The 16,714-nt window shown below is 42.0% G+C and overlaps 1 protein-coding gene across 2 annotated transcripts in view; it reads right to left on the minus strand.

Annotated features, from left to right (window-relative positions):
• The window catches only part of sgsm3 (small G protein signaling modulator 3), a 186,135-nt gene that overhangs the window by 135,870 nt on the left and 33,551 nt on the right, over positions 1 to 16,714 (minus strand). The window contains exons 1-3 of one of the 2 annotated variants that reach the window (XM_043680030.1): positions 12,732 to 12,750; positions 11,104 to 11,189; positions 4,238 to 4,304 (exon numbers count right to left, since the gene is read on the minus strand). In XM_043680030.1, coding sequence (XP_043535965.1) covers positions 4,238 to 4,304; positions 11,104 to 11,139 — 103 coding nt within the window. In that variant the 5' untranslated portion in view covers positions 11,140 to 11,189; positions 12,732 to 12,750. Of the gene's footprint in view, positions 1 to 4,237; positions 4,305 to 11,103; positions 11,190 to 12,731; positions 12,751 to 16,714 lie in introns of those variants that run through there. The other variant, XM_043680029.1, reaches the window with a different exon arrangement.

Raw genomic sequence — 16,714 nt, forward strand, 5'->3', positions numbered from 1 at the left:
CACATCTTTGGACTGTGGGAGGAAACCGGAGCACCCGGAGGAAACCCACGCAGACACGGGGAGAACGTGCAAACTCCACACAGTCAGTCGCCTGAGGCGGGAATTGAACCCAGGTCTCTGGCGCTGCGAGGCCGCAGTGCTAACCACTGTGCCACCGTACTGCCCACCTTCAACATATCGCTCTACTGTTTAATATTCTAACTCTGTTTTAAACACCTCTTGCATACATCGCTAGATAGGCAAAGACAGAATAAACATGGATGTGATGGATGGAGGGGAAGACTGGGAAAGCAGTTGGCTGGTCCCATTTCCAAGAGTTCTCTGAGATAGTCCTTGTGACTGGGGGGGGGGGACATGCTGTTCCTTGATGTTCGCTCTCTAATGACTTTCACTGGTTTCAAGCAGATTCAGGGAGTCTGCCTTACACTCTGGATCCACTCACTGTTGGATCAGTGTGATGGATGTCCCCTTGAGAGTCATCGTGAAGACTCAATGATTTCTCCTCAATTCACGGAAGTACATGGGTCATTATTCTAAGTTCATAAAAATTTCTGCACACATACATGCTGCAATCTGTCCAATTTGACCTATACTTTTTCCTTTAAATCTGCGATAACGCATCTGCTATCACATTGTTATGATCTACAACATTTACAATATGTAAATTAAAAGTCTGTAATATAAGACTCCAATGAAACAGTCTCACAGTTTTGACTTTAAATCATTCCAAGAATGTTAGAGGATTGTGATCCATGTACACATCTGGCTCCGACACATTGTTCATCACATAAACATTAAAATGTTGTAAGGCCAGTACCAAACTCAATAATCCTCTTTCAGTGGTACATTATTTTCTCTGTGAATGTCAAATTTCTTTGAAAAGTATCTAACTGGCCATTCAATTCCATCATCGACTTCCTGTAGCAGTACAGCTCCAACTCTTATATCGCTAGCATCAAATGCAACTTTGAAGGGTTTTAAAAAATTTGGTGTAGCTAAAACTGGTGCCGTGGTTAATACTACTTTTAAATTGTCAAATGCCTCCTGGCATTGTTCCCGCCACCAAAAATTTGTGTTCATTAGTAAATCTGTTAGCGGTGCCACCATGCTGCTGTAGATTGGAACACACATCCGGTAAAATCCGCTTTGCCCCAAAAATCGAAGCACCTTTTTCTTTGAGGATGGTTGTGGAAATTCCTCAATGGCTTTCATCTTCATATTCCTTGGGGTCAGCCTTCCATGACCCATGTTATGTCCCAAGAATGTCACCTCTGCCTTCGCGAATTCTGTTTTCTTTAAGTTTATTACCTGTTTTGCTTCTCGTAATCGTTCAAAAAGCTCTGCTTGTTGTACTACGCGATCTTTCCATGACTCACTAACGATCGCTACATCATCCAGCTAAACAGCACAGTTTACTTTCATCCAGCCACAACTCTGTTCATGAGACTTTGGAATGTGGCTGGTGTGTTCTTCATTCCAAAAGGCATCGCTTTGAATTGATATAGCCCATTTGAGGTGACAAACATGGAAACTTCTTTTGCTCTTTCTAATAAAGGTACCTGCCAATTTCCATGCAGTAAGTCAAATGTTGTGATGTAACTGGCTTGTTCAATGTTCTCGTTACAGCCCTCCAATTGTGGTATTGGGTATGAGTCCAATTTTGTTACAGCATAGATTTTCTGATAGTCCACACAAAATCATTGAGTCCAGTCAGGTTTGCAAACTAAGACGAGCGGCTATCTTTAATCCCTCTGATTCGGGTTTGATGACATCTTTGTTCACTTGCTCCTAGACCTGTGTGGCTTTGAAAGGATTAAGTCTGAATTGGTGTTGTTTTATTGGAACAACATTCCCTTCTTTCACCTCATGCCCAACAATATTAGTCCTCCCCATTCCTGCATACGTCCTCATACTGCTGCAACAAACTGGGCTCTTTGCTCCTGAGATAGACAGTTCACTAATCAATGCCACTCCTCAAAGACTTGCTCATTATTTAACATATTTTGAGACACATCAAACTCCATGACATCTGGATTTGATTCCTCTCTGTGTGGCAGTAACTAAAACCTGCTTCTCCAGTTTCCTGTCTATTACCCTAAAGTTTCAACGTCTTTTACGACATACCCAATATAGATTTTTCCTCTCCGGCATCTTTATCTACTGCTGGTACACAACTAACATATCATCTCCATGGGAAAATGTCTGAGTTTTCAAAATTTTATTTGCCACCTGCTTCATTCTATGCTGCACCCTCTTCTGCTGCAGTTTAGTTCACTCTCTTACCTGATTTAATGTCTCCCTCACCTCAGATACATAATCCAAGTGTAAGATCTCCAATTTCGGTCCTGTAATGTTTTCTTTAAATAATTTCAAAGGACCTCGCACTTCATGTCCAAATATTAACTCAAAGGGAGCAAACTGAGTCAATTCATTTGGGGCATCTCTAATGGCAAACAATACGAATGGGATACCTTTATCCCAATCATTTGAGTAATCCTCAGGGTCTGATGCCATCTTTCCAAAGCTCCCTGGGATTCAGGATTGTACGCACGCGATTAAAAGTGCGACATGCCTAAGCTAAGCATGATTTCATTAAACAGCCAAGCATAAGATTTGACCCTTGGTCTGGCCTAATCTCTCTGGGTAGCCCACACCACATGAAAAAAGATACTAACTCCTCTACCACCTTTTTCGCATTTATATTCTGTAATGGAATTGCCTCCAGAAATCTGGTAGACACATCCATTATGGTTAGCAAGTACTGGTTCCAAATTTTAGTTTTCCAGAGGGGGCCTACACATTCAATCATAACCCGCATGAAAAGTTACAAGGGGGCATAGCTTTAAATTAAGGGGTGGTAGGTATAGGACAGATGTTAGGGGTAGGTTCTTCACTCAGCGAGTCGTGAGTTCATGGAATGCCCTGCCAGTAGCAGTGGTGGACTCTCCCTCATTATGGGCATTTAAGCGGGCATTGGATAGGCATATGGAGGATAGTGGGCTAGTGTAGGTTAGGTGGGCTTGGATCGGTGCAACATCGAGGGCCAAAGGGCCTATACTGCGCTGTATTCTTCTATGTTCTATGTTCATTTTGGAAGGTTGAATTTGAATGCAGAATACAGCGTTAATGGAAGCATTCTTGGCAGTGTGAAGGAACAGAGGTCTCTTGGGGTCCGTGTCCATAGATCCCTCAAAGTTGCCGCCCAAGTTGATAGGGCTGTTAAGAAGGCATATGGTGTGTTGGCTTTCATTAGCAGGGGGACTGAGTTTAAGAGCCATGAGGGTATGCTGCAGCTTGACAGAGTCCTAGTTAGATCACACTTGGAATATTGTGTTCAGTTCTGGTCATGTCATTATAGGAAAGATGAGGAAGCTCTAGAGAGGGTACAGAGGAGATTTACCAAGATGCTGCCTGGACTCGAGGGCATGTCTTATAAAGAAAGGTTGAGGGAGCCAAGGCTTTTTTCACTGGAGCAAAGAAGGGTGAGAGGTGACTTGATAGAGGTGTACAAGATGATGAGAGGCATAGATAGAGTGAATAGTCAGAGACTTTCTCCCAGGGCAGAAATGGTTATCACAAGGGGGCATAACTTTGATGTGACTGGAGGAAGATTCAGGGGAGATGTCAGAGGTAGGTTCTTTACACAGAGAGTAGTGAGTGCGTAGAATGTACTGCCAGCAGTGGTAATAAGAGTCAGATGGGGACATTTAAGCAACTCTTGGATATGCATATGGAAAATAGTTCAATGAAGGATATGTAGGTTAGTTTGCTCTTACAGTAGGATAAAAGTTTGGCACAATATCAAGGTCCTAAGGGCCAGTACTGTGCTGTACTGTTATATGTCTCTGAAGCCTTGCTGTGAGCGAGGCTTCTGGAGTCAAATGGTGAGGCGCAGATGGGAAAACTTCAACAGTAATTTAAAGAGCTCATTTCTGCACATTATTACTTAATCTTCCTCTATTTAGGAACTTTAATCCTACCTCTTTCACTAAGGTTTTGATAATCTGTCTCCTTTATACCTCCTTTTGCAAACTGGTATCATACTTTAACAATCCAGTGAAACACATTTAATTACTTGAAAGATTTTGGTCAGATGCAACTTGCTCCTGTTATGAATTGAATAACTGACAATCCTGTTACATTGAATTCCCTTCCTTATCATATCGAAGATAGCAAGGGTAGCAAGCAGACGGACTGGTGGTCAGAAGGGAATAATAGAGGTTAAATTCCCATTTACCTTCTTTGTCTATCCGAAACCCAAACTCATCATACTGGATTTCTGACTCTTCTACAGAGTCTTTCTTCTGAAAGGAAAACGGAACAGAGGTGGATTAGTTCCATACAATGTTTCCAACCAGCACCTCAACATCCAAGAAATATGAGACTGTAAAAGATGACGATATTAATTAGTGACACCATTTGAAACAAAGCAAGTTCCACCAGCAAGATTAAAAGCAAATAAATTACAAGCGAATCTATCCAATGCAATGTTAGCATTCGTTTAGAGAGGGATACAAGAGGCTGTATAAGCCTCTGGTCAGATTGCATTTGGAATATTGTGAGAAGTCCTGGGCCCCGTATCTAAGGAGGGATGTGGTGGTGCTGGATGGGATCCAGAGGTGGTTTACTAAGCACAACCTTGGGCATGAAAGGCTTGTCATATGAGGAACAGTTCAGGACTCTGGATTTGTCTAAGGAACAGAGGGGATATCATTGAACTTACAGAATACTGATGGGCCTGGATAATGTGGATATGGAGAACATGCTTCCACGAGTAGGATAGACTAGGACCCAACTACACAACCTAAGAGTGAAGGTTCAACCATTTAGAACTGATGAGGAGGAATTTCTTCAGCTAGAGGGCGGTGAATCTGTGGAACTCATTTCCACAGAAGGCTGTGGAGTTCAAGTCATTGAGTGTATTTAATACAGGCAAGATAGATAATTCTCAGTTAGGAAGGGGATCAAAGGTGACAGGGAGAAGGCAGGATAATAGGGTTGAGAAACTTATGAGCATGATCAAATAGTGGAGCAGATTTGATGGGCCAAGTGGACTAATTCTGCTCCTATATCTTATGGTCTATGGTGTTAAGGCCAGTTTAGCAAAGGAGTCTTCAACCTTGGGGCTGTCTTTGCTCCAACATAGTTTAACTGTGGAACTTCAAAAGTAAAATGCTTACATTAAGCACTCTTCAGATAGCTGCAGAAAAGACAAAGGGTTTCTGAAACCTCCTATACTGCTTCTGAAAACCTCTTCAAAAGACACTAGAATTACCCAAAAGATCAACTACCAAATCGCCAATCAGATTAAATTCCAGTAAATTACATCCACATGTACAAGGCATCAACCAAGACATGTAATAGAACAGACAAAACATTGTGGATGCTGGAAATCTAAAATCAAAACAGAAAAATGGTAGAAATACTCAAATCAGTAGATCAGGTAGCTTCTATGAAGAGAAAATCAGAACTAACGTTTCAGGTCATAAGCTTTGGAAATCTGGACTCTGTTCAAATCTCCACAATATTGCCAACTATGTCATTAGAACCAATGAAGACAAACATCTCTAGTTGTTCACCCACCCCTAGCACAAGGAAGGCAACATACCATCCTGGAGTTATATCGACAGCCAAAGAAATGACTGCCTGTTCTGCTGAGTAAAAAATTCACGATTAGCATTACCCTTCCACATTTTTTCTTCCTTCCTATCATCTGGGTTCACTAGGCTTCATTAGTAGAGTGGATAGTATGAAAGGTAATGCTGAACTTACATAGGTCACTAGTTAATCTTCAGCTGCATTCTGTAGACCTCGGTGTGACACAGGATGTGAACTTGTTGAGTGCAGAACAGGTTTAGGAGAGTGGTTCCAAGGATACAAAACTTCAATTACGTAAGGAGCTTGGAGACATAGATAAGCCGACAGCTTTTCCCCATGATAGGGGAGTCTAAAACTAGGGGGTGTAGGTTTAAAGTGAGAGGAGAGAGGTACAAAAGGATACAGGAGGGCAATTTTTTTTCCCACACAGAGGGTGGTGAGCATTTGGAACGGGCTCCCAGTGGTTGTGGTGCAAGCAAGTACAATTTTGTCATTTAAGAAACATTTAGACAGGTACTTGAATTGGATAGGTTTGGACCGATATGGACAACACGAAGGTAAATGGGACTAGTTTAAACTATGAAAACTGGATAGCATGGGCAAATTGGGCCAAAGGGCCTGTTTCCATGCTATAGATTGCTATGACTATTTGAGAAAGGTGGTAAGGAAAAGCTAAGGAACTATAGACCGGTAAGCCTGACATCGGTGGTGGGCAAGATGCTGGAGGGAATACTGAGGGACAGGATTTACATGTATTTTGGAAAGGCAAGGATTGATTAGGGATGGTCAACATGGCTTTGTGCATGGGAAATCATGTCTCACTAACTTGATTGAGTCTTTTGAAGAAATAATGAAGAGGATTGATGAGAGCAGAGCAGTGGACATGATCTAGATGGACTTCAGTAAAGTGTTCGAGAAAGTTCCTCATGGTAGACTGGCTAGCAAGGTCAGATAACATAGAATACAGGGAGAACTAGCTATTTGGATACAGATCTGGCTCAAAGTAGAAGACAGAAGCTGGTCGTGGAGGGCTGCTTTTCACACTGGAGATCTTGACCTGCGGTGTGCCACAAGGATTGGTGCTGGGTCCACTACTTTTCATGTTTAAAATGAATGATTTGGATGTTACTTCTTCACAAAACTCAAATAAGTTGGTGAGACGTTGACTATCCCTAATCAGTCCTTGCCTTTCCAACACATGTAAATCCTGTCCCTCAATATTCCTCCCAACAACTTACCCACCATCGATGTCAGGTTCAGCAATCTATAGTTTCCTGGATTTTCCTTACCACCTTTCTTAAACAGTGGTACCATGTTAGGCAACCTCCAGTCTTCTGGCACCTCAATGATACAAATATCTCTGCAATCACTTCACTACCTTCCTACCAGGGCAGCACGGTGGCTCAGTGGTTAGCACTGCTGCTGTGTGGAGTTTGCACATTCTCCCTGTGTCTGCGTGGGTTTCCTCCGGGTGCTCCGGTTTCCTCCCACAGTCCAAAGATGTGCAGGTCAGGTGAATTGGCCATGCTAAATTGCCCATAGTGAATTGCCCGAGCGAAATACTCCTGCCGTGTCCTTCAAATAATTGGAGGTTCCTCTGTATATTGAAATCCAAACAATTTAAATAAATGATCACTCATCCCTGTAGCACACCACTGATCACAGGCATTCAGTCCAACCTCTAACATTACCCTCTATCTCCAGTCTTCTGTCAATTTTGTATCCAGTTGGCTAGCTCCCTCTGGATTCTGTGATCTAATCTTGCAGAACCTTGTCGAAAGCCTTACTGAAGGCAATACTGACAACATCTACCTTTCCGCCTTCATCAATTTTCTATGTCACTTCATCAAAAAATTAAGTTAGTGAGACACCATTTGTCATACAGAAAGCCAGGTTGATTTCCCTAACCAGTCCTTGCCTTTCCAAATGCATTTGAATCCTGTCCCTAAGAATTCTCTCCAAAACACTTGCCCACTGCTGACATCAAGTTCACCAGTCTATAGTTTTCGGACATTTTCTTACCACCTTTCTTAAATAATGGTACCACATTAGCCAATCTCCTGTCTTCCGGCACCTCACCTGTGGCTATCAATGATACAAATGTCTTAGCATGGGGCCCAGCAATCACTTCCCTAGCTTCGCACAGTTTTGGATACACCTGATCAGGTCCCAGAGATTTATCCACCTTTGTATATTTTAACACATCCAGTACCTTCTCTTCTGTAATATGTACACTTTTCAAGACATCACTATTTATTGCTCCCAAGTTGTCTTAACTTTCATATCCTTCTCCACAGTAAATACTGATGCAAAATACCATTTAGTATCTCACCCATTTCATGAGGTTCCAAACACAGATGGCTTTGTTGATCTTTAAGGGGCCCCATTCTCTCCTTAGTTACTCTTTTGCCCTTACATCTGTTTGTGGAATCTCTTTGAAATGGTGTCCCAGTTGAAATGGTGGTTTTTTTACATCCATGTGTAGGGCTATGAGGGAGAGGGGGTCGTGTCTTTTTGTGGCTAGCTGGTGTTTATGTATCCTGGTGGCTAACTTTCTTCGACTGGGACAACACATCTATCCTGGGACAGGCTAAGCAAAGGCATGCCAGAGAATTCCTAGAGGCCTGGCACTCCAACCACAACGCCATAAACAAGCACATAGATCGAGATGCCATCTATCAACCCCTCAGAAAATGAACAGGAAATGACATCACCACAAACCCCAGGAATCCCATCCAGGAGAAAGATATAAATAGAAAGCAGGAGACAACAGCTTCGCTTCACTTGGAGGTCGCCACTGATGTTACCGAGCCAGATAATGAAACATCTGGATATCAAACCTACAGCTCAGCGAGCAAGCCTACACCCTAAATCTCCTTACATATTTGCTTCTCAATTTCCCACTGACTATTTGGGGGCCTACGATACAATCCCAATAAGGTGATCACCCCTTTCCTATCTCTCAGTTCCATTTATATAACTTCACTGGATGCTTTCCCAGCAATATCATCCCTAAGTACAACTGTAAAGTTAACCTTAACCAAAACGCCACTTCCTCTCTTCTCTCTTGCTCCTTTTTCTACACTTCCTATAGCATCTATACTCTGGAACGTTAAGCTGCCAGTCCTGTCCTGCCTCGAGTCACATTTCTGTATTAGTTATGTTATCCCAGTCCCATGTTTCCAACCATGCCCTGTGTTCATCTGTCTTATCTGTCCGGTCTCTTGCATTTAAATACATGCAGTTTAATTTATCAGTCTTACCCCATTCTCTGCCTTTTAACCTCCTGTGTAATTTCTTATATTGTCTCTGCAGAACCTCATCCCTTTCTCTTCCTAAATCATTCTACCAACGTGTATAACAACCTTGGGGCAGTGCGGTGGCTCAGTGGTTGGCACTGCTGCCTCACAGCACCAGGGACCCAGGTCCATTTCCACCTGGGGCGAATGTCTGTGTGGAGTTTTCACATGTTACCCATATCTGCGTGGGATTCCTCCAGGTGCTCCAGTTTCCTCCCACAGTCCGATGATCAGCAGATTAGGTGGATTAGCCATGCTAAATTGCCCATAGTGTTCAGGGATGTGCAGGCTATGTGGGTTAGCCATGGGGAATGTAGGGTTACAGAGGCAGAGGGTGAGTCTGGGTGGGATGATCTTCGGAGGGTCGGATTGGATTTGAATGGGCCGAATGGAGTGTTTCCACGCTGTTGGGATTACATGAACCTTCTGATGGTCAATCTCCCCTTTGAGAATATTCTGCACCCTCTCCATGGCATCCTTGACCCTGGCATCAGGGAGGCAACACACCATTCTGATGTCTCGCTATCAGCCCCAGAAAAATCTGTCTGTGTCCCTCACTACAGAGTCCCCAATCACATTCCATCACTTGGAATCTGACATTCTTCTCATTCCAGTAGAGCTAGTGTCAGTACCAGAAAACTGGCTGCCAGTGCTATATTCCCCTCAGAGGCTCTACCCGCCTACTTTTCCAGACAGTAACCAATTACCTGACTGTATCTACAGTTTTTCTACCTTCATGAATATATGACATTCATCACACTGCCTGGCTCCTTTAATTTCCCCACTGCCTCTAATTGCCACTCCAAAAGATCCATGTGATCCAATAGGATTTGCACCCAAACATACTTTTTTTTTTAAGATTCCCTACAGTGTGGAAACAGGCCCTTCAGCCCAACCAGTCCACACCGACCCTCTGAAGAGTAACCCACCCTCACCCATTTCCCTCTGACTAATGCACCTAGCACTATGGGCAATTTAGCGTGGCCAATTCACCCAACCTGCACATCTTTGGACTGTGGGAGGAAACCGGAGCACCCGGAGGAAACCCACGCAGACACTGGGAGAATGTGCAAACTCCACACAGACAGTTGCCCAAGGCCGGAATCGAACCTGGGACCCTTGTGCTGAGGCAGCAGTGCTAACCACTGAGCCATTGTGCCGCCCCAATGTAGACATTAAGGAACACTGAAATTCTCGCTAATCTCACATCTGACGGGAAGAGCACATCACTCCACTAAAACCATCTGTATCTTAAACAATTCACAGACGCAGAACATACCCAAAAAACAATCACAACACAATTTCGCAAAAACTCAACATTAGCACAGACTTACTGCTCAAAAGTCTGGGATAATTGTTACATTAAAAATTTAATGCAGAGGCAGATCTCAGTAATACATGAAAAAAATACTCTCACCTTACTCTGTTATAGATTTACAAAAAAAAATTAAGATTTTAAGTTTTGGAAGTCTTAAAATCAAACAATTAGCTGATCAGGCTCTGAAACCACTGGTCACTCCCAGCTGCTGTGGTCTCTGAAGGTCAGCTGTGAACATGCACTGCACTGTTTGTTTCTCTCTGACAGATCTCCAGAGATGTTTGTAATTTCACAGTCAGTCAGCTGTGAAAGTTCGCAGCTTGATTCTTTTGATGAATTCTTGATGATTTCTGGAGCTGTACTCCAACCTCTCCATGTGGCCATTCTCACAAAACTTCATCCCCTTCTCTCTCTCTCTCTTTCCTCTTATTTAAAGTATTGTTGTTTTTGATTTTTTTTCCCCAAGTACCAAAAACAATGCAACACTGTTTTTTTGATTACTGCTCAAAGAAAGTGTGGAAATCAGCTCCAGCACTGGAAAAAAACTCTAAAAAAAGGAGCAGCACTTACAGCCAGAATCCTCTCCTGACCATCATTTTATTTTCACCAGAATCAAAACATTAACTCTGCTTTCCTCACCACAGATGCTGGCAGACTTGCTTAGTTTTTTCTAGCAATTTTTGTTTGTGTTTCAGATTTCCAGCATCCACAATTTTTTGTTTTCTATCAGACTGCATTTTGCCTTGATCCTTTACTATAACTAAATAATGAAGATGGGTTACGATAACTTTACAGGCACAAACCTTTAGATTCCTCCTGGCTGTAAAAACAAGGCAATAAATTAGTGTGAAAATTGAATCTGATGTATAGAACGAGATCCTCTCTTACCTGGGAATACTTGGTTAGTGCATCCTGTGGCCACATGCTAGGAGTCAATGCTGTAAATGGGCCACTGACTGAAGGTGTAAAACTCCCTGTTAAAAGAGATCAGACATATAGGATAAATATCAAGATACCTGCAGTAAGAAGGCAAAAACACAAGCAGATATTAAATGTTATCTCAGATAATTTGAGAACAGACAAAAAAGAGAGAATCTTCAGTACAGACTTGGTTCACTCAGATCCATATAGCTTTGTGTTGTAATTATTTTATTTAAAAATCTGCGCGATTCAGGAAGCATGGAGCTGATTCAAGTTGGACCTATGTTAAATTAGTTGATCTCAGTCAAGACAGAAAAAGGATTTGCATTTCTGCAATAACTTTCACAACAGGATATCCCTAGGGGTTTTGCACTCAATGAGGTGTAATCACTGGCATGGGGAAAGGCTGGAGTCAACTTGTGCACTGAAAGCACCCACAACAATGTTAAAACGATCAGATAATCCACTTCAATGATATTCATTGATGAATAAATATTGGCCATCATGCTGGGAAGAACTCCCTCAATAAATTATTCTTCGAACTTTCACATTCATCTGACAGGGTAGGTGGGTTCTTAGACTTCCTTACTTAAGACTGCATCTCCAATAGGGTGGCACTCACTCAGAACTGCAATGGGATAGTCAGCTTTGAAGTTTTACACTCAGGTCCTGGACTTGAACACACAACACTCTGGCTCAGAGGTGACAGTACCACTCTCAGCTGACTTTGCCAGCAGGAAAGTAGTTAAAAATGCTGTAGTTGTTTTCAGTAACACTGAGCGAGGCAAGGGTAAAGACATTGGGTGGAATGCCCAACGTGAAGGAATGACCTGCTCGCATTCTCAGTTTCTAAACTTCCACGTGAAGGACAGCCACTGAGGTGAGATAATAAAGAGCTGCCAAGACCTTAAGAGGTTTGGCAGAGGATCCAAAGAGATGACAGCAGTAATGTATGTCAACTCGGTCCTTGAGAACTGCACCATGCGGGACTTTCCAGTTCTCATTGAAACTACCAGAATTAGCATTCAGACAGTTGGTGAATTGATAACTTCAGCCATTGTGTGCAAACTTTCTGAATCTTGCTGAACATATTTGTTACCCATTAATGATTTAATCATTTAAAGCTGCCACTGTGCCTGAAAAAAAAATTAAGGATCAACAGGAACAGTGCCCTTCGTAACACACCACATCTTGTTTCTGAGGACTAATCGAGGTTTTGAAAAGGGCTACTTGAGGGCAGTGTTTTGCTTTCATAGGGGCCCCTTGTCCATTCTCAACAACTTCTTCAGTAGTGATACAGTCACTTAATAAAAACTACGTTGTGTATGCATGTTTGGGTGTATGGGAAATTTGGGACTTACCTAAAGCAGAATTGGAAGTGTTGATCAATATTCACAATAACTATCACCAGGCCATCAAACTTAAGTCCACAACATGAGTAAAAACATTAATTGCATAGTCTTTGCAGTATGTAAATTGGCATAAGGCAAAAGTTATCTGCAAATCCATTCCTTTGTAAAAAAAAAACTGGCATACATTGCTATACATAAAAGGTCATCACCCGAGTACAGGGTTGGGAATCCATGCAACCGTACCTTATGAAATATGAAGAAAATCTCAAAATCCATGTACACAGTGCTGCAAGAAAAAGCCAACCTTCAGGACAGGGTTCAGAAAAGACTTACAAGGATGTTGCCAGGGTTGGAGGATTTGAGCTATAGGGAGAGGCTGAACAGGCTGGGGTTGTTTTCCCTGGAGCGTCGGAGGCTGAGGGATGACCTTATAGAGGTTTACAAAATTATAAGGGGCATGGATAGGGTAAATAGGTAAAGTCTTTTCCCTGGTGTCAGGGAGTCCAGAACTAGAGGGCATAGGTTTAGGGTGAGAGGGGAAAGATATAAAAAAGACCTACGGGGCAACGTTTTCATACAGAGAGTGGTACATGTATGGAATGAGCTGCCAGAGGATGTGGTGGAGGCTGGTACAATTGTAACATTTAAAAGGCATTTGGATGGGTATATGAATAGGAAGGGTTTGGAGGGATATGGGCCAGGTGCTGGCAGGTGGTACTAGTTTGGGTTGGGATACCTGGTTGGCATGGATGGGTTGGACTGCAGGGTCTGTTTTCATGCTGTACATCTCTATGACTCTATGATTCTATGACAAATACACAGCAATAATTCTGACAGTGGCTAAGCATGAAGGATTCAACATCATCTGGCTGCTATCATGGGACAATGGTGCAGGGAAATACCTGATGCAATCAAGTGATTGGTCACCTAACACAACAGTATTAGAACATGGCTCCTGTTACTATGACAAGTTCCCACTGAGGAGGAAATAGATTATTCAAAATAACTCAAACCTTTGCCCAGCTGGGGCCAGGTGCTGCTACTGTGTCATTTCTAAACAACAGGAGAGATGTTTCCATGGAAAAGGACTGCATTGTTTCACTGACTATACTTTGATGAACTGAATGTGAACTACACAAAGGAGGCTTAGCCTTCACACATCCTGAACAGCAGGAAAATGTTTGATGTTATTTCTTTATATTGGGGAGGAGAATCATCATAAAAGGGGTGGAACTAAAGTAACTTGCGAGAAGAACGGTCAGCCTTACTGAGGCTTACAATCAATACCAGACAGATCTGCTGTGTTAGGACCTATAAAATGTTTGAGTCAAATCATACTGACCTTGGTCTGGAGGGTCAGGAACAGTCAACCTGGCTCATGAACCTACTGTTTTCTTGGAAGCAGCAACCACACAAAGGACTGCAAATTACCAGCCAAATCCAAGGGATTGAGAGGATTAGGTAACCTCAGAGTAACAACTAAATCCAGAAGTATAAATCTGAATTAAGTGAGGTTCAGATAGAAACTTGGGGTTTTGCCTGTGGTTTGTAGTTTGTCTTCAAAGCTTTTTTAATAAGTCGTGGTGACTGTGAAATTCCAATGGGGGCCAAGGTTAAATCATAGCCATATTTAAACTGGAAACACAAATGAATATGTTGTGCCTTTTGGACCAGCTTAGAGGTATTGTATCAAGTATCAAGGGTTTCATTTTAATAAACAAGTTTGTGGCTGTGTTATATATGTGTGTAACTTTGTTCCTCACAAAATCCTAAAGTCCAAGAACCATTTAAAGGGGAAACAAGAACTCAAGACAAACTTTCTGCAGATTGGTGAAGTCACAGCTAAAGCATTTGCACATTTGTCTCGAACACAGTCACTGTACCTCAAATAATTCAAAGGATGGGAGATGTTTTGAGATGAGATAACTCACAAATGTAAACCTTTATGAAATAAACTATCAACCACCACTTGGAAAAGTGTGCTGATTCTCAAACCTTTCTTCCAGGTTGCCACATAAGTTAATGATTTAATCAAATCTTACAAAGTCCCCTTTAACCGGTTTGTTAGAATCAAGATAACACTAATGAGGCTCCTAGACTCAACAACAACTATGATTTACTCCAAATAAGTAACTTTTACTCACATGTAAACATCTATGAACTATCTAATGAGCTCTCTCAACACCAGTTTTAGCTCTATGAGCTAATACTCCAATTTGCTTTTAAAACTGCTACAAACACATACAGACAAACAAATAAATAAACAAAAAAGGAAGAATGAGGCGGCTTTGGAAAAAAGGTTTACCAGGATGTTACCTGAATTGGAGTGTATTAGCTATGAAGGAGAAGTTGGACAACCTTGGGTTATTTTTGCTAGAGCTTCAGAGACTGAGGGGTATCCTGCTAGAAATATATAAAATGACGAGGGGGACAGTTAGGGCGGATAGCTGGAGTCTTTTTTTCTGGGTTGAAAATGTCAAATACTAGGGGACCTAGATTTACGGTGAGAGGGAGAGAAAGTTTAAAAAGAGATACATGAGCCAAGTTTTATGAAGCAGGTTTTATACACAGAGGGTGGTAGGTACCTGGAACACACTACTAAGGGAAAGAGGTAAAAGCAGATACAATAGTAACATCTAAGAGGCAGACAGACACATGAGCAGGCAGGGAATTGAGGGATACGGACCATTTGCAGGCAGATGGGATTGGATTAGGAATGACATCATGGTCAGCCAAAGGGCCTGTTACTGTGCTGTACTGTTCTATGTTTTAGAATGGCGGAACAAGCTCAAAATGGCCTACTTCTGTTCACAGCTTTTACGTTTCCGAAATCCTGCAGTCTTAAACTCGAGACTCCATACGCTTTTGCAGGAAATTCATTATTCAGTTTTTCTGTTCTCAGTTAGCTGAATAATCCTTTGTTGATAGCAGTTTTAAGCCTGCTGTAGAAATTTACTCTTACTTGCAACTTCTCAGCTTCCATCTCTGCAGCCACTGCATTCCCCTTTTCAACACATCTTCCCTCCAGTTTGTAGCTCTTTCCCGCCCTGTGCCAGCCCCTCAATCCTGTGACAATGCTGCTCCTTTAACAAGGTTATGTTGTCTTTGTTTTTTTCTCCCAGAGAGATCTAATAGACACAAACTCCAAAACAAATCTGGGTTTGGGTGAGTTTTAGGGTCAGTTTGATAATAGCTAACAGATAGTGCATCAGGAAAAAGGCTTTCAAGTTTTAAAAAAAAACATTTGTACAACAAAAGGAGAGTGCCAGTTCTGCCAGCTCAGCTTCTCTCTGGTTTGGTTTTAGCATTAGTGTTTTGAAGCTGGACCCAAAAAAGCAGGTCCTTGATGGTACTCTCTCTTTGACTTCTCTCCTGTAAGACCCTGCTTGATTTTACTTTTTGTGCCAAGGGGTGTTTATGTGGATTGTAGTAAGTATTTGGAACAGCATCATTAATTTGAGATAATCTTTGGGTTTTTGGGTAGATTAGGTTATTTGGTATTCTGCTCTCTATTGTTTCTGCTTCATTCGGGAATCTTGTAAATAAATTCGGTTTTGTTTAAAACTAAGTAGTTTGACCAGCTGTATCTCCCCAGGGACATTAATGTTACACCTGCTTAAAAGAACTAACAAAGTTAGGGTCTAGGCTACTTTCTTGAAGTGTTTTGAGGGGGTCTGGCCTGGTGCATGACAATCCCATTACATCTTCTTTCTTCCCACTCCCAGCCCTGGCTTTGCAACACCACGCATCAGCCTCATCAGTGGCACAGGTATATGGATAAAATACAGACAGGTGCAAGTTGCAGCATACAGATGCAGGCATGTCTAGAAACACAAACAGATGCACATATAAGCACACAGGAAGATGGAGACACTAATATATTAAAACAGAGAAGTAGGCGAGCAAACAGGCACATCATACATAGAACTTACAGCACAAAGACAGGCCATTCAGTCCAAACGATCCTTGATGGCTTTTATGGTCCACTGAAGCCAATTCTCATTTTATCATTGTAACACCACCTCTTGCATACTAATCCAGCGATGTCCAACGTGCATCTACTATGCAGTTCAAGCACTTCCCACTCAAGAATTTGGCATTCTCACCACTCTGGTAAAATTGCTTCTTCTAAACTCTCTACTGGATTTCATTGTTACAATCTTATACTGACAGCCTCTAATTATTTCCCCACAAGAGCAAGCCTTCTTTCTCTTCTAACTCTATCA

Source organism: Chiloscyllium plagiosum, chromosome 39 (assembly GCF_004010195.1).
Source record: "Chiloscyllium plagiosum isolate BGI_BamShark_2017 chromosome 39, ASM401019v2, whole genome shotgun sequence".
Lineage (NCBI taxonomy): Eukaryota > Metazoa > Chordata > Chondrichthyes > Orectolobiformes > Hemiscylliidae > Chiloscyllium > Chiloscyllium plagiosum.